Below are 20,510 nucleotides of genomic sequence, written 5' to 3' on the forward strand. Positions count from 1 at the left end.
TTTTAGATCTATATTTTGTAGCATGGGTTGACGTGTTTGGGAAGACCTATTTACTTGATAGGCTGAAAGTCTGAAACTAGGCCATTAACGAAAGGAAATTTAGAATTTGGTATTGAAATGGACCCAAACTATTGTCATAGGCCAAAATAGGCCCACTAACAATATTTGAAATTTCTACATATGCCATAATTTTTTATAACATGTTAAATTACACCAATAACTGAACACTTACATATCTTTAATTTTGTTAAAATAATTTTACGAGCTAAGTAGTCAAAATAATTATACTAATACTTTCTTTTGTTTGTATAAATTGGTAAATTTATTCACAATTATACTAATAATTTCATTGGAAGACTTTTTATATACTAGAAATTTATGAATTGATAATAATAATGTGAACGACATTAGGTCAGGATAGAGATTGGCAACTACAAGCAGACGCAGCATGTGTGGTTGATGAACATCGACATCATAATGTCATTTCGAGACAAATGTGTATCGAACAAGACTTACAATGGACAAGGGACATATATTTTTGTATACATATATTCAAGCATAAGCTTACAAATCTTCATGCACATTCATGAGAAACCCTCCAACGCATAAAATTACAAACCTGTCATGCATGTACCCATCATTTGTTATTTTTATGTTTTTTAAAATAAATTTCTAGCTAGTGTTCTGGTTCGAACAACTCAAATGTTCATTACTCCAAAACAGGACTCGCGGTAAATTTACAGATTTTTTTTTTTTTTTTTTGGCTTTTTACGAATAATTATTGTTGAAACATATGAATAATCAACAACAACAACAAATCAGAGCCGTCTGATACTTGCCATGTGAAATTTAGCCTTTTTCTCTGAAATTAAGGAGATGGAAGATTAAAAAGGTGAAGATATCGAAGATGATTTTTCTTTCTTTTTTTTCACCAAGACCCCACGCACGTGTGAGTCTTATCCACACGCTTTTTTGTCATTCTCTTTCTCACTTTCTTTGCTTACTTGCAGAAAATTCACTTCACTAAAAGATTTTCATTCTCTCTTTCGTAATCGAACACTAAGGCTGAGCACAACGTGAGAACGTGTTCATCTTGATTTTTTGTGTCTTGTCGTTTTCTCGCAACTTTTCTAGATATTGATCGAAGACTCGTTTTTTTCTTTTCTTTTTTTTGATTTTATTGTAAAATCTATTTTAGTTGTCTATTGATGATTTAAAGTTTGATCTTGTCGGATTTTTAATATCATTTGAATAAATAATACATTTTCTTGCTTAGTATACAACTCTTAAATCTTAACACGTTTGGATTTTTATTTAATTGTATCCCAATCTTGATTTGGAATTCTTAAACTATACGTAATACGTGCTTAGTGTTTTTTTTTTTTTGTTAACAACTACGTATTAGCTATATATGTCGATAGCAATTCACAAGCAAAAATTTCAACAGGACCTTATATATATATGTGTATATATATGTAGGATATACAGTATCCGCCAATAAAACAGTGTTCACGTATTTGTTTTTTATAATATTGATAATCTAAAGTGAATAGTATTTACATCTTTATTTTTCATAACGCTTTTAATCAAAGGAATATTAGACCACATTTTTAATTATTTTTTCCCAAATTATCCTTAAATTCGTCATTTTCCTACTTAACTTCTTCTTTTGGAATATCTCACCGCAACACACAAAAAATTAGGTTATATTTATATTCAAGGATAGATAATGATAACGTTTTTGTATTATTTCATTTTGGCCATATTGTTTTTGTATTATTTTGTCTATATCTTTAGCAGGTAAAGAAAATTGCAGAATAGTGATGACCCAACTTCCCATGAGACTGATTGGAGCATGGAAGTTATAAAGCTAGTCAAAAAGCAGTTTATTAGATTGGCAAATCCATAAAAGCGCTTAAAATGTTTGTTAGAATATTAACTTTTGACAATCAGATTCCTGAATTTCTATTTATATATCTATCACAACTTATGTATATTGAATTATTTAGTGTCCCGTCCGAATCAATTTTTTGGTAATAAGTCTAGTTGTTCCGGCAATAAATGAAATGTTTGTATGAGTACTGATTTTCAATTTTTTTGGATTTTGACCCCAAAAAAGGTTTCTTTTCTCCGATAGTACCTAATAATATGAAGTTGTTAGTCAAAAGTAACCATCTAGCAAAATCAACCCAAATGTCAGTTTTCTGGTAACGATGATAGTAAGTTTGTTTGTTCCAACTTAATTATTGCGAGCTAAAGAGATATATCTATATATCGCTTTTGTTGTTGTTGTGTAACTTATTCCTTAATTACGTCATATGAAAAACTAGTTCAAATCATGAACCCTAACAAGAGCTAGCAGTGTATTAATTAGTGATGCATCTTAGATTTCGGATAATTGTTCATCAGTTATATTTTAATTATCAACTTATTCTAGTTTCACTTAAATGATCTTTTAGAGTTTTCTATGACTTTTGCATTTTAAAGCTTTTTCTAATAAATGTTTACTTAAGTTATGGTTTTATACTTTTTGTTCAATGTTGATATCGATGAAGTACTATTTCATCTTTACTTTGTTTTGTTTTTGATATATCTATCAAAATTTGTAAGAAGTTTTGGTTTTATTTTAAAATTATCAAACTAGACGAATAATCATATGCGATTGATCAGTTATTTGACTTTACCAAGCACCAACCATTGAATCAATTGGTGTAAAAAGTCTGCCTAAGTACGTACTAACAACACTGACACAGAGCCTGCCACATTGCCTTTTGCCTCTTTTTTATCTTTCTGTTTTTTAAAAGATACGCCTTTCCTTTGTGATGTGATGCTAATTTGCCCATGATGGATTCAGATCGTGATCACTCACGTTCAGAAAAAAAAAAAAAAAGTTTAGATCTATACTTGATTGCTTCAAAGATAAGCCAATGTATTTTAAATAAAACTCTCAAATTACCCACATTAATGTCTTTTACTACAGAGTATAGATCACGAGGTTTTATGGTTTTAAATCATGCATTTCCATATATCATCATTTCATTGGATTGATCGCAGAATTTCTAGTCAATTTTCATCAACAACTCAGTGCTCATCAAAAGACGATGAAATTAATCTCAGTATAAAGAAAATAACGAGATCATTACACACAACACACACATGAAAATTACATGAGCTATAGATTAATAATAGGGTTGGCCTAAGATAGCCATCACACCTTAACTAAGGAACAAAAAAAAAAACCCAATTTACCAAAAACAACTCAACATAACAAATTAAAAAAAAAAAAAACGAAGTACAAGATTATTGTCGTCAAACAATTACAAAGAGATGTGATTTTTAATAAATACTAAAAAATGGATATAATAACTTATATGTATTAGATTTCGAAAACAAAACCCACTCAGATGAAACTCTCTTTCTAGAAGGTCTTGAATGGCGAATTTGTATATCATGGCTTGTGAGGAGGGCATTGGTAGCATTTAGTAAAGAGACCAAAAGTGTCGATCTGGCGAACAAAGTTGACCATACTTGCCCATCCTCCGAACCCGAACCCAACTACGAATACCCAAACCACCACAAATATGTTTATGCAATAAGTCCCCATCCATCCTCCCACCACTCGCGGTGGTCTCTCCACCGCGTTCTGTTCACATTAACAATAAGATATACCAAAATATTATTCTAACATTCTTGACATAATCTATAAAAATATCTAATAATTTTAATATAAGTATTTATAAACTAATCTACAATTTTCAATTATTTTTGTAAACTTATACTAAAATTGTAATAATTAAGCTTTATATGAAACAAAAATAATTTTAAAACGACATTTTGGAAGACGGAAAGAAATCCAACCTCTCTTGAAGGAGCAGGAGCAAAGGTAAGCATATGAGCCAATGCGGGGATGATGTATACAGTGAAGCTAACTAAGAGAGATCCGACGGCGGAATTGATTGGTCCGAAAAAGGGGAAGATAATGGCTAAGAACCATATGGGTACAACCACGGGTAATCTAGCCATGGCTCTTTTGAACATGCTCTTCGTCTCATGCACACCTATCAATTTTTCCCACACAAAATATAACGGTGTAGATGCGAATCCGAATGTTATAAACTGATGAATGAGCATGAGGATCACTGCGGTATCTCTAAAACCGGACTTAGGGAGAAGAGAGAGCGCATTGGAATGAGTTAGTAGCTGATCGCCAAACGCCCAATAAACCGCAGACGCGGATGGTAGCGTTAGCGTTAGTACATATATGGTCGCTAGTTAGATATATCGCCTTGAACTTTGGTGGTTTCCACATCGCGTGCATTATCTCCCTATTATATTGTTTCAATACAATATATAAGTAATAAGACATTGAGCCATTTTAATTTTCCAAAAGAAAAAAAAAAAAGCTTACACTGTGACGGCGTGACCACCGAATGTGTAGAGAATGTTGGTGGCTCCGGTGAAGTAAAGCACCATTGTGGTTGGACCCGAGTGTTTCACATCCTCAGCCTTTTTGTATTCGAAAATTAAATTAAACAACAATAACCAGGACTATATCTTATATTTATCAAACAAGATTTTTGTTAATTAAATGACCTGGCCATGAAGGAGTGAAGCAATGGTGAGATACCAAGAAGTGTAAGTGGTCATAGCGAGTCCGAGGAATGACCAAATTCTATAATTGTGGAAGGAAGGAATAAAAACAGTTGTTGCACAACACGCCCCAAATATGTATGTCCATGTCCTCTTGTCCAATTTGTCATTAATATAATATATATTGCTGCAAATTATTTTTTATATAAATAAAGTTTCCCATATATATGAAAGAAACAAACATATAATAAATAAAATGAACATTAATTAATAATTTACCTAGCACAAGCAATGAGCTGAATAACGGATCCAAAGAGAAGAAAAGTGCAGTTAAAGATCAATCCAAGGTTCCTCCAATGTTTCCCCAACAATCCATCTAACACCTCAAACCACTTTATTTATTTAAAAAAAACGAAAAGTTAGAATTCAATAATACCATAACCAAACATTAATTATAACTCGTCACAAGAATTAGAGGTGGAATAAAAACCTGAATAACGTGATTACGGAAATCGAATTTTTCTCGTTCTTTACGAGTTCGATATTCAACATAAAGAACACTAATGAGATAAGCAGTCCAACTTCCCATTAGTCCATAAAAGAGTTGAAACAAAATTCCCGACACCATCCCAAGTTGTGAGAACGAGTACGGTAATGTCAACAGAACTTGTGCCACCTGCCAATTTTTATTACAATTTATAAGCTAGAGACGACCATTTACATACATATATATAAGACTATATATGTCGAAGTATATATATATGTACCTGATTTGAAGCACAACTAAACCAAGCATCGTAGACAGAACCTCCATGCCAGAAGAAGTTGGAAAGTTTTGTTTTAGCTGAAGATTTATTGTTACCACTTATGTTTTCTTCTTCTCTCTCCATTTCCAAGTAATTCCCTGCGACCACTGTCTCTATTTTCTCTGCCGCCATTTTTATCTTCTTCTCTGATCAGTTTCTTTAGCTTCTTTACTTCCACTCTTTAAATAGATTAATGAAGACCTTTTTCATTTATTTATTTGTTTTATGGGTTTTTCTTTCTTTCTTTTTCTCTGAGGGCAATTATTGAGTAACGAGTGTCGGGGGACGAAGTCTTTAGTCACAGCTGAAGAGTTGTCATGTGGATTTTGGTTTATGATTGGTTTGTGCCGGAGTTATATCACCTACTTGTGAGTGTTACAGTTTTCGGCGAGCGTGGGTTGTTTTTTAATGGGCTTGATTTGATTGTTGGGCCTATGGGCCATATTTTGTAGCATTACACGAACGGGTAGGCCCGGTTTGAGATTGTTAATTATATATTGACCCCGATAATATGCGAAAAAGGAGGGTTCGCTAATTATAGATTTTTAAAGTTTAAAGTAGTGAGAGTAGACTAATTGTAAATTTGAAAATAGAAGTGACAACAATGATGTTTTTTTTTTTTTTTAAAGAAAGGCTAAACTATTATTATCATTAACAATTATTTGAATCATGATGATTGTAACAACTAGAACAATGAATAAAACACATTGGTCCTTTTTCGTTCTTGTGATAAGGATGAAAACGATCTATATGTATAATAATCAATTATATTTCTAAGTTTTTATGTTTTGTCCGATTATATTAGATAGCTGTTAATTGGAACTTGAAAATACATATATCTATGCCCTTGTCTACCATATGGCACCACACAATACAAATATCCAGACGCTCGATTTAGAAGTAGAAAATTTTAGTTAAAAGACAGGATGAAATAGTGATTTGTGAGGTAATCGAGGTTTGGAGATGGATCCAATGGAAAGAATGATTGCTAATCAGGTGGGATTAGTGGTAAACATAACTACCACACGTGTCTAGCTGTCTAAGCTTTATTTAACTCACTAATTTCCCATATTTTCTTTTAAAATTTCTCCTTTTTAGCCCCATACTTTTACAATGGATCGAATTATTAATGAGAAGGTATCATCATTTTAGATCTTTATAGCTTTTTAACCAGGCCAAAATGGATGGCAGCGGAAAGAAAACTGATCACCAATTTGCATTAAAATATGCATATTCAATTATTATTATTTTTTTATTTATTGTTGTGATATGTCCTTTACTTATATAGGCTATTGAGATATCTCTAAAAGATATAAATATTGTCGTCCCTAAATAGAGCAGAGATTAAGATGTCATTGATAATAATATTGGAAATAATTGCAAGTCATTGTAGTTAAATAATTTGATATCTTGAAATCAGGAATTCGATTCTACTGGATGGTAGATATAAATGATTCCCATAACGACAAAGAATGAGAAGTTTTGTTTTGAATTTCATCAATTTATCTTCGTTAGAAAATCTGCTTACGAAAAAAAAATATCATGACTACAAATTTATTAAGGGTAATATTACTAACTAGCCAAATTTGACACATAAATTAAGAAACTAGCAGAGAGAGAAAATTATGTCGGAAAACAGCATGGACTCACATTGTCTGAAGAGGTGAAATAACAAAACCATCATCCGTTTGTTTTGAGATCTACAGTAGGCGACATTGTTTCGTGATATTTTTCAAAATAGCACGTAAGATCTAAATTTCACATGTTATATGTAACTAAAATACATGCTATTTAAAAAAACGTAGTGAATTTTTAAGAAAAAACATTGTCACGTAGTGTTTTTTTTTAAAAAACATTGTTACGGAAAAATTAAACTTGAATATAATCTTTTTATAAATAAATAGCATGTGATCTTAATAAAAACCGTGAATTACTAGAAAATAAGAATCGTTTTTAAAGAAATTACATGTGATCATAATAAAAAACGTGTATGACTACAAAATAACATGATAGCGAAAGATATTAAACTGAATAGAGTGTTTTTTCAAAGAAATAACATGTGATCTTTTAAAAACCGTGAATTACTTGAAAATAAGATTTTTTAAAAAAAAAAAATTACATGTGATCATAATAAAAAACGTGTATTACTATAAAATAACATGATAGAGAAAAATATTAAACTGAATAGAGTGTTTTTTCAAAAAATATCATGTGTTCTTTATAAATAACGTGTAAAACCAGAAAATAATATGATAAAAAGAGATATATTATTCTATCATATGTAATTCGAGAAAAAAACATGTTATAAAGGATCTGTGTGTAATTACACGTGCTTTCCGACATCCAACAGGTTAAGTACTGTAGCTCATAGCTATTTTCTTAATTTTTTTTGAATTTATGACTATTTACTATAAATTAATGGTGTAAAGTCAAAAAGCAGAATATAATAATGGGCCGAAAAGTGAGCCATTTGAGTTCGAACTGAATGGGCTATATGATTCGTTAATTAGGCCTACTATATCCGTAGATGACATGAAGGCTAAAATAATCGAAGATCAAGATGATTATCCAAATTTGCAAAAACAATAATAGAAAACAAATAGGCAGATAAAAAGTCACATACATATAGATCCTATTCCTTATACAAATAAATAGATTTTTATTATTTACTTAACTATATATATAGATAAATAAATAATATCTAAACATATAAAGTATATCCTAACCATTTGGACTTTGATTACCTTAACAACATCCCAAAGAATACTTGCATGACGCATCAGGAAAGGAATAACACTAACTCTTTCCCAAATTCCAAAACAAGGAACCTTTATTATTTGAAAACACACATACAGTATACTAAAACCGATTATTATAATTGGACCTATAGACTCTCCACGCAAGTTATTCTTTCTTCCTTCCTTAAAAAAGGCAATTTCACTTCAATAATTTTTGTAAACCGACCCATAGTCAGACCAGAAAATTAGATTACCTTGATCTTAAATCTTTTCTAGTGAAGATGCCAATTCGTTTCGGTTTGTCACCAAGGATCTTGTTACTCTTTCTCACGATGTTATCAGGTAAATAATTCAAACATTATACCGTAATTAAACGTCTCATTTGGGTAGATATTTTTTTAATTAGGGTTTGGATACCGATTAGAACTCGTGTGAATTATTTATTATATTCCACAGGAACAAAATGGTCAGAATCAGCTCGAGTATTCACGATCATTAACTCATGTGATCAAAAGATCTGGCCGGCGATAACTCCCGGAGAAAACTTCAACGGTGGAGGATTCGAGCTAAAACCGGGCCAATCCATCGTATTCAACGCACCAGTAGGCTGGTCAGGCCGAATATGGGGACGAACCGGTTGCAAATTCGACTCAACCGGAACCGGAACCTGCGAAACCGGTTCATGCGGGTCAACTCTAAAATGTTCAGCCTCCGGAAAACCACCAGCTTCACTAGCTGAATTCACATTAGCCAAACTGGATTTCTACGACGTGAGCCTCGTCGACGGATTCAATCTCCCGATGTCGGTGACTCCGATGAACGGAATAGGAAACTGCAGCGTCGCCGGTTGCGTAGCTGATTTGAGGCCACATTGTCCACAGGAGCTCGCCGTGAAATCAAACGGGAAAGTGATATCGTGTAGGAGTGCGTGTGATGTGTTTGATAGAGATGAGTATTGTTGCAGAGGAGTTTATGGGAATCCAGTGGTGTGTCAACCAACTTATTACTCAAAGATCTTCAAGCAAGCTTGTCCTACTGCTTATAGTTATGCTTATGATGATCCGACCAGTATTATGACTTGCACTGCCTCTGATTACGTCATCTCTTTCTGTTCCTCCAGGTTTGTCTTTTAACGTTTTTAACTACATGTCATGATTCTAATCAAGTTTCATTCATAATCAAGTTTCTACTAGAACATGATTTTTTTATATAAAAAATGTGAAAATGACATTTACATGTCAGGACACTTAATTTCATATGAAAAATTAAAGAACTAATTAAGTTTTTTTTTTTTTTTAATGTGTATAGGAAGAAGCCGGTGTGCACGTACCATGATAACAAGTTAGTATGCAGCGATGGTTCTGCTGGGTTTAAGAAGATGATTGGGAGATTGTGGCTTGCGTTGATGTTGTCTCTTGTTGTGTTTAGCTAATTTCGTCACTCTTTTTTAGATAAACAAGTTTTTTTTTCTTTTACTCTTGAGGAAAATATCTCATGTGTAAATAATTTTAGTTTCAAAGTCAATGTAAAGGTTGATTTGGGTGTAAAAAGAAATATGAAGTTACATTCTAAGAAAAATGGTTAATATTATTTAAAAAAAGCGTAAAATTACAAATGGGCCGAAAATGGGCCTGAAGTGAAATACAACTTTAATGTTGGTATTTTCTCTGGTTTCAGACACGATTCGTAACCCTCTTTCTTGGTGTCTGCGTCATTGAAACGCCAATTCCGCCGTGCTAATCTGATCTCCTCCGTCGTCGGGAAAAATGGCCACTGGTGGAGGGAAAGTCTCCTTCAAAGTCACTCTGACTTCGGATCCTAAGCTTCCTTTCAAAGTGTACGCGAATCCAGACTCTTTTCTTGTTTTCGATTTACGCGTTTGATTCACCTGTGATTGATCTCTTGGTTGTTTTTTTTCTCCGATCAGTTTCAGCGTCCCAGAAGGAGCTCCGTTCACGGCGGTTCTGAAATTCGCAGCAGAAGAGTTCAAGGTTCCTCCACAAACCAGCGCCATCATCACTAATGGTAATTAAACCATTGTTGACATTCATTTTGAGATCGATTCTTCTTCGCCTTATATCGCATCATCAAGCATTATTGCTATAGGGATTCTGAGTTTTTCGAATTCGAATTGTGTTTCTTTTAGACATGAATCATATATGCATGTAACTCTTTTCTCTCGGCATTTTCCGTGGCTACAAAGTTTAAAAGTTTTAAGCTTTTCTAGTGCTGGAAGATCCTAGAAGGGATTTGTTTTGAATAGACTTTAGTGCTCATATATTGAGTAGTTTCGGATGATTTAATCCATCTACATCAATTCTCAAGAGTTCTGATGTGATGCATCTGTATTCATGTGTGCAGATGGGATTGGGATCAATCCTCAACAGAGTGCAGGTAACTTTCGTAATGCTAAACATTTGACTTGGTTTATTGCTTTTACTCAATTCTATCTTTTATTTCTCTTTTGCATGGTTTGATATCAATGTCTTTATAATCTTAGATGATCACTTGTGTTGTCCTTAAAGTCGTGTGGTTTTTTCTATTTGTTTAACTCATCTCCATTAACTTGTAAGCTAAATTAATCTTAGTCTCTAAGTGACTTCAGTGTCCATAGGAAAGCCGGATGGATAACATCCTTTAGACTATTTATACATAGTCCGGTTTCGCTGTAATATTTCAGCTGTTCACATTTCAAAAGAACTTAAATCTCAACTATGTATAAATCATGCTCAATATGTTTTTTTTTTCCCATCTATTTTCTCGAATGTTAATGTATGTGGTGTTATGAATGATGCCAGGAAACGTTTTTCTGAAGCACGGATCTGAACTCAGACTGATCCCGCGTGATAGAGTTGGAGCTGCGTTTGTGATGGATCCATAAATGTTGTAAGCAATGAGTAATACTCAGTTCCCATACCTTCAAAAAAATAAAATAACATATTGAAATGCTTAAATGTACAACTTCTTTGAATAAATATGTGTTGTTCACATCCTTTTACGGATTAAATGAATTGGATTTGGTCATGTTATATATGTGTCTGGTATAACGTATGTGCACTAACAAGAGCATATCTCAGTCAGTCTGTACATGTTCCATAGAATAGAAGAGAAAGGCAGTCTGCCGCTATCTTTCATTGCTAGTGAATATCAATATCACGTAGGAGTGAAATTCCTATGAAGAAGCCTTTCGTATCCACATAATGAGAAGCCCTCGGCGAACTCTTTTTAATTTTATGTTCGTGGTTGGATGCCAAATACCTGTTTTTATGCTTCAAACAATCTCATCTCTTTCTGTGTTTTTTTTTTTTTTTGGAGAAATTAGGTGTATGTATTATTCTTTTAATAATTTGACAAAAAAAAAGAAGTGTTTTAGACCATAATACTACAAAGTGTACCCATTCTTATACCTTGAATGGTCTCTTTCCTTCTCCAAGCTTCCGATCTGATTTAGCAAGAACTGCACAGAGCTTTTTCTAAGTTCTAATCAAGGTAGTGAATGTGGGAGCTTAACAAGGAACTTAACAAATCTGTAAGAAAGTGTGGAGGACAGGATGCCTAAGTTCGGGTATTTTTCAACGTGGTTAAAATCTAACACTTATACTACTTTAATTTGAAAAAGTAAAACATTGTATTGATTTAAAATTTTTAGTGAAATTGGTTAAAAACCTTTAAAATTTAGTTTAAATGTTAAATATATATATATTATGTGAAAACATGTGAAACTTATAACATCTTACGGATCAAAAAAAAGACAGGATGCCTAAGTTCGGGTAGTTTTCAATGTGTTTAAAATCTAAGACTTAAACTAATTTGAAAATCTAAAACATTTTATTTATTTAAAATTTTCAATGAAATTAACATTATTGTTAATTCGTTTTAGTTATAAAAAGTAATTTTCTAAAAAATTAGTTTATTTGTTAAATTTCTTTTACGTGGTTTATTTTAAAATTTAGTGAAACTAGAAGAATTTTAGTAAAAATAATTATTGTTTAAAAAATCCTTTAAAAATTGATTTAAGTGTTAAAACTGTATTACGTGAAAACATGTAGGCGCGGTTAGTTTTCGACGTTTTTAAAATTTAACACTTAAACTAATTTTTAAAAGTAATAATGAAATTCACATGGTTTTGGTTAAAAACACAATTTTTCTATTGTTTAAGTGTTAAATTTTAGTTAAATCATCATAAATTTTTTAAAATGAGTTTCAGTGTTAAATCTATATACGTGAAAACATGCCGAAGTTCGAACGCTTACGTACCAACTAAGGAGAGAATGCCTAGGCGCGGTTAGTTTTTAAAATTTGACACCTAAACTAATCTTTAAAAGTAAAAGTTTAAAAGTAATAGTTTTAGTTTTTGACACCTAAAATTCAGATGGTTTTGGACTTTTTGGTTAAAGACATTATTTTGGTTAAAGTTTAAGTGATAAATTTGTTTTAAATTTTAGTGAAAATCATTATTAATTTTTAAAAATTAGTTTAAGTGTTAAATCTATATCGCGTGAAAAATGCCGAACTTTGAACACCAAAGCTTACGAACCAACTAAAGACAGGATGTCTGGACGTGGTTAGTTTTCGACGTTTTAAAAATTTTATACTTAAACTAATTTTTAAAAGTAATAGTGAAATTCACATAGTTTTGTTTAAAAACATTATTTTGGTTAAAGTTTAAGTGTTAAATTAGCGAAAATCATTAATAATTTTTAAAAATTTAAGTGTTAAATCTATATCACATCAAAACATTCCGAACTTCGAACACCAAAACTTACGGACGAACTAAGAACATGATGCCTAGGCGCGGTTATTTTTTGACGTTTTTAAAATTTAACACTTAAATAAAATTTTTAAGTGATTTACATGGTTTTAAAAATTTTTTAAATAATTTACATGGTTTTGGTTAAAAATATTATTTTGTTTAAATTTTTAGTAAAATTTATTATTAATTTTTCAAAATGAGTTTAAGTGTTAAATCTATTTCACGTCAAAACATGCTTAGACGCGGTTAGTTTTCGACGTTTTTAAAATTTAACACTTAAAATAATTTTTTAAGTGATTTACATGGTTTTAAAATTTTTTTAAATAATTTACATGGTTTTGGTTAAAAATATTATTTTGTTTAAATTTTTAGTAAAATTATTAATTTTTCAAAATGAGTTTAAGTGTTAAATCTATATCACGTCAAAACATGCTTAGACGCGGTTAGTTTTCGACGTTTTTAAAATTTAACACTTAAATAATTTTTTTAAGTGATTTACATAGTTTTTAAAATTTTTTAATAATTTACATGGTTTTGGTTAAAAATATTATTTTGGTAAAAAGTTTAAGTGTTAATGATCCTTACGGTAAAAATTTTACGGGAAAATTTTACAAGGTATTTTAAAGGTTTTACAAGTTTTTACAAGTGTTTTGGCGGAAAAAATTACGAGATCACTTTTCCCGCCAAAAAATATTTTGTATTTTGTGGACCTAATTTTGTTATATTTCCTTATATATTTGTGATATCTTTTATTAAAAGAAGGGTAATTTAGTCATTTTATACATAAAAATGGGTATTTATATTTAAAAATGGACAGCCAAAGGGGGTATTTTTGAAAAGGGGTATTGAAAAGGGGCATTTTTGTGAGTCTCGGTTAGTTTTCGACGTTTTTAAAATTTAACACTTAAATAATTTTTTTAAGTGATTTACATAGTTTTTAAAATTTTTTAATAATTTACATGGTTTTGGTTAAAAATATTATTTTGGTAAAAAGTTTAAGTGTTAATGATCCTTACGGTAAAAATTTTACGGGAAAATTTTACAAAGTATTTTAAAGGTTTTACAAGTTTTTACAAGTGTTTTGGCGGAAAAAATTACGAGATCACTTTTCCCGCCAAAAAATATTTTGTATTTTGTGGACCTAATTTTGTTATATTTCTTTATATATTTTTGATATCTTTTATTAAAAGAAGGGTAATTTAGTCATTTTATACATAAAAATGGGTATTTATTTTTAAAAATGGACAGCCAAAGGGGGTATTTTTGAAAAGGGATATTCAAAAAGGGGCATTTTTGTGAGTCTCCCTAAAGTTTAAGTGTTAAATTTCTTTAAATTTTTAGTGAAAATCATTATTAATTTTTCAAAATGAGTTTAAGTGTTAAATCTATATCACGTCAAAACATGCCTAGACGCGGTTATTTTTCGATGGTTTAAAATTTAACACTTAAATAAAAAATTTAAATGATTTACATGGTTTTAAATTTTTTTAAAATAATTTACATTGTTTTGGTTATAAAGTTCAAGTGTTAAATTTGCTTAAATTTTTACTGAAAGTCATTATTAATTTTTCAAAATGAGTTAAAGTATTAAATCTATATAATGTCAAAACATGCCCTAGACGCAGTGAGTTTTCGACCGTTTAAAAATTTTTACATGGTTTTTAAATTTTTCTAAATAATTTACATTGTTTTAGTTAAAAATATTATTTTGGCTAAATAATATTTACATTGTTTAAGTGTTAAATTTGTTTAAATTTTTAGTGAAAATCATTATTAATTTTTCAAGATGAGTTTAAGTGTTAAATTTGTTTAAATTTTTAGTGAAAATCATTATTAATTTTTCAAGATGAGTTTAAGTGTTAAACCTATATATCATGTCAAACATGCGTTGACGCGGTTAGTTTTCGACGGTTTTAAAATTTCACACTTAAATAATTTTTTTAAAGTGATTTACATGGTTTTTAAATTTTTCTAAATAATTTACATTGTTTTGAATAAAAATATTATTTTGTTTAAAGTTTAAGTGTTAAATTTGTTTAAATTTTTAGTGAAAATCATTATTAATTTTTCAAAATGAGTTTAAAGTGTTAAATCTATATCAAGTCAAAACATGCCGAACTTCGAACACCAAAAAGCTTACGGACCAACTAAGGACATGATGCCTAGACGCGGTTAGTTTTTGACGTTTTTAAAATTTAACATTTCAACTAATTTTTAAAAGTAATAATAAAATTCACATGGGTAGTTAAGGTTAAATGTTAAATTTGTTTTAAATTTTAGTGAAAATTATTATTTATTTTTTAAAATTAATTAGTTTTTAGTTTTATAATTTTATTTAAAATAATTTTAAAAGAAAAGATAAAAAAATAAGAATGAATAAAAAGTACTTTTTTGGATTTGATAGCAAAGCCCCATACAAAAATGCCCATTTCCAAGCCCACCGTGTAATTGTGTCGTAGTTGGAAAATCTGAAAAGCCTCGTTGTGTTGGAAAGTCATCTCCCGCAGATTCTGACCTTTCCGGCGGTGAATCCAGATCTTCATAAAAAAAGTTGTGTTTTTTCAAAACCACAAAGAAAAAAAAGGAAATTCATCAGCACAAAAAGGAAATTTCCTTTTCTTAAAAATGTAAAGTCATTCATTATTGATACCCAAAACAAATTCAAGTATGTCACATGCCGAGATAGTGTAAGAATATTAGCTCAGAAAACCAACCGTAACCATGCCAGTGTAAATTGAATTGAGCCGAGGAGAAAATACATGACAGTGGTCAACCGTAACCATGCCATAATATCCCCCTGGTTCAGCTTTTGGACAATTTTCCAGTATTGCAAAAGCAAAGCAAACTAATGGTTGTTATTATCTCGAGAAAATATGCACCTACACAAAACCTACACGACTTTAACTCCACGATTGCAAATGAATGACTTCCCAAGAAAACGGAGAGTTTGCATTACCTGGATTTATATCAGTATAATCCTCGTAAGTCGCAAGTCTCTTCGCCGTATTGATTATCAAAATTCTCCTATAATCAAAAATCAAACTGCACATGTTAATAACATAAATTTCACATACCTTTTGTGCATACGTTAATTAAAGAAAGTGGGTAAATTTTAAACAAAAAAAAAAAGAAAAAAAAAAACTGAAATCGCAAATCTAAAACGTAGAAGAAACTGAGAATCACTAACGGAAACATGAAGACTATAACAAGACAAAAGGGATGGGAACATACATGTCATACAGAGTTCGTTTTGTGATTCAGAGTAGGATCGCCGTTTTCTGAAACCGAATCTCCAGTGCTCCGGGAAAAATAACTGCAAAAGAGACCAAAGCAAATTCATCATTAGCTGAAACTTAAAAAAGATCAGAGTTTTGCTAATTCAACGGTGCTTAATTACCTGATTGATGGTTCGAGCAAAGCATGGTCGTGACTTATCGTAGTGAAGGAAGAACGGGAGAAACGTGGACGACATGGTGAGGATGATGTCTCTCTCTCTCACTCTCATTCTCTCTGAACAGAAGAATAATTGAAATTTAAAAAGAGAAGGAAGAGATGAGTTGTTGTTGTTAATGAAATTGATAGGGTTTAAGGGAGTATTTATAGCAATCTCACCAACGGCTATAAAATCTTCACTAACGGCTATAACAACAACGTTCGACTGTCTTCTCATTATTGATTTGACAATTAGCCGTTGCGTTCGTTAGTATTACTGATTTATTTTCCTTATTGTTGAAAGAAAACAAACTAAACCAGGCCGAGGAAAGAGCATTATTAGGCCCATTATTAGCCCAACCATTTCACCGCTTAATAGGCGAAGAAGGCCCAATGGACCTTAAATCTAATCAATTCGGATTGAATTTTTAAGAGAGAAGGAGAAGCGGCAATAAGGAGTTCGAATCTCAAACCTTTTCTGGGTTTTTTTTTGCTCCTTTCCTCCAAAAATTTCAAACCAATTCTGTGTCTAGAGATATCTACTTCGACGGCGATGGCGAGAATTGGAGCTGTACCCAGAAATTGAGAATTTTGAATTCTGCTACTGCATCTCTGTGGTTTCTCGTTTCGGAAAATCTACGGTGTAGCAAGTCGGAGATGCAGTTGAGATTTAGCCATGGACAGGGAGGCTAACCTTCCGGTTCAACCGGATAAACCTCCGAAGAGTCTGGTTCGTCCCATCTTAAACCTGGAAACCACTTCGTCTTCTTCCTCCTCCTCGCCGGAACTTCTACGGCACTTGCAAGCCGCTTTCAAACGCCATCGCCCACTCAGTACTCTCTCCCACTCTCTTCTCTCTTTCTGGGTCGAAATCTCTAATTCTGGGAAGTTTAATTTGACTAATTTAGGGTTTCTTTGGGTTTTTAGCATTTCTCTCATAGTCTCATCTCTTTTGACGATTTAGGGTTTTTTGGGAAAGTTAAGTTCCGTCTACGCTTTTTATAATGGTTTACTGAGTTTGTGATGTGGGTAATATGATAAGCTTGTTAAACCTTTTGATTATTAATACGAACTCACAATTGTGAAGACGCTATTTGTTCTTAAATTTTAGCTGTTTTTTTGGTATGTTAAACTCTTCACTTGAGAGTGAGTTGCAATGGATCTCTTATAGCTCTGTTTTTTTTTTCCAGGTAAAATGCAGACGACCACTATCGGGCCTCGACGGAGTGTTGCTCCACAACGACAAGCTTCAAGAAATACACGTTTGGTTACAGCTGAAGGGCAGAGATCTCAGGATGTTGTTACGCTCAGTCAGAGTCTTGCTGCTAATACTTTGACACAGGATACAAGCAATTTAGCCACTTCTGTTGCTGGAGAATCTATTGAGAATGCGTCTATTACGCCACCTTCAGTTTCAGGAACTGTTAATAATATGTTTGGTCAGAATTTCAACCCATCAGACAGACAGTTGGATTTTGGAAAATCTGCTGTTGCTAGTCTAGGAAGCAATCTTGATATTGGATCTCAGAATGAAAATGACCAGAGAAAGTTCCAATCTCTCATTGGTAGCACCCTCACATCTCAAGGTAATGCCTGAATTAGTTTGCTTTGCTTTTGCAATACTGGAAAATTGTCCAAAAGCTGAACCAGGGGGATACTTTACTCGATACTTTTTGACCACTGTCATGTATTTTCTCCTCGGCTCACTTCAATTTACACAGGCATGGTTACAGTTGGTTTGTTGAGCTATTAATCTTACTTTGAACTCACTTGTCCTGGCAGATATGGAATGGGATGCAACAAATCAGGCTGAAGCATCACATCTTGGTGCTTGTATCGGATCAAAACGTCAGAATCTCCAATCTGTTGATTCTGAGATCAGTTTGAAATCTGAATACAAGGTTTCATCTTCATTGGCAAAGAACCACGGTCAGCTGGGTGAATTTCGCAACTTCTTGAACCAACCTAAAACTCAGTGTTCTGCTGTGGGGTCATCATGTGCCACAACTACGCTAATCCATTCGTCTTCAGGTCCTATGCTAAATGCCACTACCCACGTTTCTCGTTCTTATGCAGAGGCTGATTCGAGTGCAAATCCCCATGCTGTTCAAAGTCAAGGGAACTTGCCTTCTTGTTATCCTTCTTCCAAGGACAGCAACATACTACATACCAATAAGGATGCCCCTCCATCAGCGATACCAGCCTCAACTAATGATCCAGAAGTAAGAGTCAAAGAGAGAGATAAGTCCAAGCAGCAACAGTGCACCACAGAACTTGAAGCTCCAGTGGGATCTTCCAGTCATGGGGGTGACGGACAAGCGAATGCTCGTCTACCTGATGAGTTGCTTACCAGTGTTAGCTCACAGCCACAGAAATCAGATAAGCAGGAAAAGGTTGCAAGTAGCAAAGGGCCATCAGCGCCTCGTAAAAGAAATTATGATCCAGACTTGTTCTTTAAAGTCAATGGGAAGCTTTATCAGAGGCTTGGCAAGATAGGAAGTGGAGGAAGCAGTGAAGTCCACAAGGTTATTTCTTCAGATTGTACCATATATGCGCTAAAAAAGATCAAGCTCAAGGGTCGTGACTATGCTACAGCATATGGATTTTGCCAGGAAATTGGATATCTAAAGAAGCTGAAAGGGAAAACCAACATCATTCAGCTAATAGACTATGAGGTACTTCCTTTAAGTTCGTGTTCTGATCCATGGGACACTTATATTCCCTATTAGTTTTAAAGTGCATGGTTGACAATTTCCATCTCAGCCATAACAGTATTTTTCTATTGCAATTAGGTCACGGATAAGACTTTACTCCAGGAGGTTTTGAATGGCACAATGAGTAACAAAGATGGAAGAGTTAAGGACGATGGATTTATATATATGGTACTAGAATATGGAGAAATCGATCTGGCACACATGTTATCCCAAAAATGGAGGGAAATTGAAGGATCTGACCGGACAATTGATGAAAATTGGCTTCGGTTCTACTGGCAGGTTCTTACACAACCCCATCAAGTTATTTTTGTGATGATACTGAACTATATCTTTTCTTTTGCATTGGAGTTCTTTCAGTTTGTTCTTTTAGCAAATATTATTTATTCACTGAAGAGCCTTTTTGCTCAAAAATCTCTGATTCTTGTATGAATTGAAAAACAATTGCAGCAAATACTTCAAGCTGTGAACACCATACATGAGGAGCGCATTGTGCACTCTGATTTGAAACCTGCAAATTTCCTTCTTGTTCGAGGCTTTCTAAAACTTATTGATTTTGGAATCGCTAAGGCCATCAATAGCGATACTACGAATATTCAACGAGATTCACAGGTAATGCCCTCCCATGTTTCTGTTTTTGTCATCATCCTCCTCTTGAAAACGAAGAGTTGTTTTGTATTTAGTTTACAAGCTGCTGGTATTAATGGAGGTATGTATGTATCGTGGCAGGTGGGGACTTTAAGTTACATGTCACCAGAAGCATTCATGTGTAACGAAAGCGACGAGAATGGAAACACTATAAAATGTGGAAGACCATCAGATATTTGGTCACTTGGTTGCATACTATACCAAATGGTATATGGAAGAACACCTTTTGCAGATTATAAGACCTTCTGGGCAAAGTTCAAAGTCATAACCGATCCAAACCACGAGATTACTTACAATCAACTCTCAAACCCATGGCTTATCGACCTAATGAAGAAATGTCTAGCTTGGGACCGTAACCAAAGATGGAGAATCCCTGAGCTTCTCCAACATCCTTTCCTTGCGCCGCCCATCCCACCCGAGCCTCAAGTCAAAATCATTAAACTTCTCAGTCTCATAGCTGAATCTTGTGTTAGTGATGACGATAAAGCCAATTCCATGATCTCTCAGCTTGAACAACTGCTTACAAATCCTGCTCCTCTTCCAAGAAATGATCACTTAGATTCAAGAGATCAAAATCAGCAACTTCTCTTTCGGGTTTCAGAACTTTGTATTCAACTCAAGGATCGGTTATGAGGTCTTGAAAGTAAGCAGTACTGATCTGATTTTACGGCTTTTGAATCTTGTAAATTGGTATGTTAATTGTTAGATTGGAAAGAAGACGTTTGCTTATAATGTCCTGTTTGATTTCTTGTTTTGGAATGTATCATTTTGGGTGCTCGTCTTTTTTCATGTTTTAGCAGATGAAACTTTAAATAGTAATACACATCACGCA

The 20,510-nt window shown here is 32.7% G+C and overlaps 4 protein-coding genes and 1 long non-coding RNA gene across 7 annotated transcripts; 3 read left to right on the top strand and 2 right to left on the bottom strand.

The window, feature by feature from the left end:
- Positions 1–3,085: 3,085 nt before the first annotated feature.
- Positions 3,086–5,975, bottom strand: LOC9325219 (auxin transporter-like protein 3). The gene is given in 8 exon segments (XM_021010023.1): positions 3,086–3,643; positions 3,859–4,272; positions 4,274–4,325; positions 4,409–4,506; positions 4,594–4,777; positions 4,870–4,982; positions 5,081–5,266; positions 5,358–5,975. Coding segments are annotated over 8 exon segments (1,413 nt in total). The 5' UTR covers positions 5,529–5,975; the 3' UTR covers positions 3,086–3,448.
- A 1,860-nt stretch (positions 5,976–7,835) lies between these two features.
- On the top strand, positions 7,836–9,684 carry LOC9325220 (thaumatin-like protein). The gene is made up of 3 exons (XM_021034931.1): positions 7,836–8,476; positions 8,591–9,254; positions 9,443–9,684. The coding sequence occupies exons 1-3, from the start codon at positions 8,416–8,418 to the stop codon at positions 9,564–9,566; spliced, it is 849 nt and encodes a 282-aa protein (XP_020890590.1). The 5' UTR covers positions 7,836–8,415; the 3' UTR covers positions 9,567–9,684.
- Positions 9,685–9,728: 44 nt separating this feature from the next.
- Positions 9,729–11,165, top strand: LOC9323760 (ubiquitin-fold modifier 1). Its single transcript, XM_002887650.2, has 4 exons — positions 9,729–9,971; positions 10,062–10,159; positions 10,496–10,528; positions 10,933–11,165. Exons 1-4 carry the CDS (start codon positions 9,901–9,903, stop codon positions 11,013–11,015), a joined length of 285 nt encoding a protein of 94 aa, XP_002887696.1. The 5' UTR covers positions 9,729–9,900; the 3' UTR covers positions 11,016–11,165.
- A 168-nt stretch (positions 11,166–11,333) lies between these two features.
- LOC110230827 lies at positions 11,334–16,519 on the bottom strand. 3 transcript variants are annotated; one of them, XR_002333976.1, is made up of 6 exons: positions 16,285–16,515; positions 16,119–16,200; positions 15,844–15,911; positions 15,602–15,766; positions 15,275–15,424; positions 11,334–11,661 (listed from the first exon to the last, which is right to left on the bottom strand). It is a non-coding gene; the product is annotated as an uncharacterized LOC110230827 (long non-coding RNA). The 3 variants fall into 3 exon arrangements; XR_002333977.1 differs by having other exon boundaries at positions 15,275–15,777; positions 16,285–16,519; XR_002333975.1 differs by having other exon boundaries at positions 15,275–15,766; positions 16,285–16,517.
- Positions 16,520–16,778: 259 nt separating this feature from the next.
- Positions 16,779–20,460, top strand: LOC9323761 (3-phosphoinositide-dependent protein kinase B). Its single transcript, XM_002887651.2, has 6 exons — positions 16,779–17,152; positions 17,510–17,905; positions 18,102–18,994; positions 19,112–19,312; positions 19,481–19,642; positions 19,760–20,460. The coding sequence occupies exons 1-6, from the start codon at positions 16,996–16,998 to the stop codon at positions 20,309–20,311; spliced, it is 2,361 nt and encodes a 786-aa protein (XP_002887697.1). The 5' UTR covers positions 16,779–16,995; the 3' UTR covers positions 20,312–20,460.
- The last annotated feature ends 50 nt before the right edge of the window (positions 20,461–20,510 follow it).

Source organism: Arabidopsis lyrata (assembly GCF_000004255.2).
Source record: "Arabidopsis lyrata subsp. lyrata unplaced genomic scaffold ARALYscaffold_2, whole genome shotgun sequence".
Taxonomy (NCBI): Eukaryota; Viridiplantae; Streptophyta; class Magnoliopsida; order Brassicales; family Brassicaceae; genus Arabidopsis; species Arabidopsis lyrata.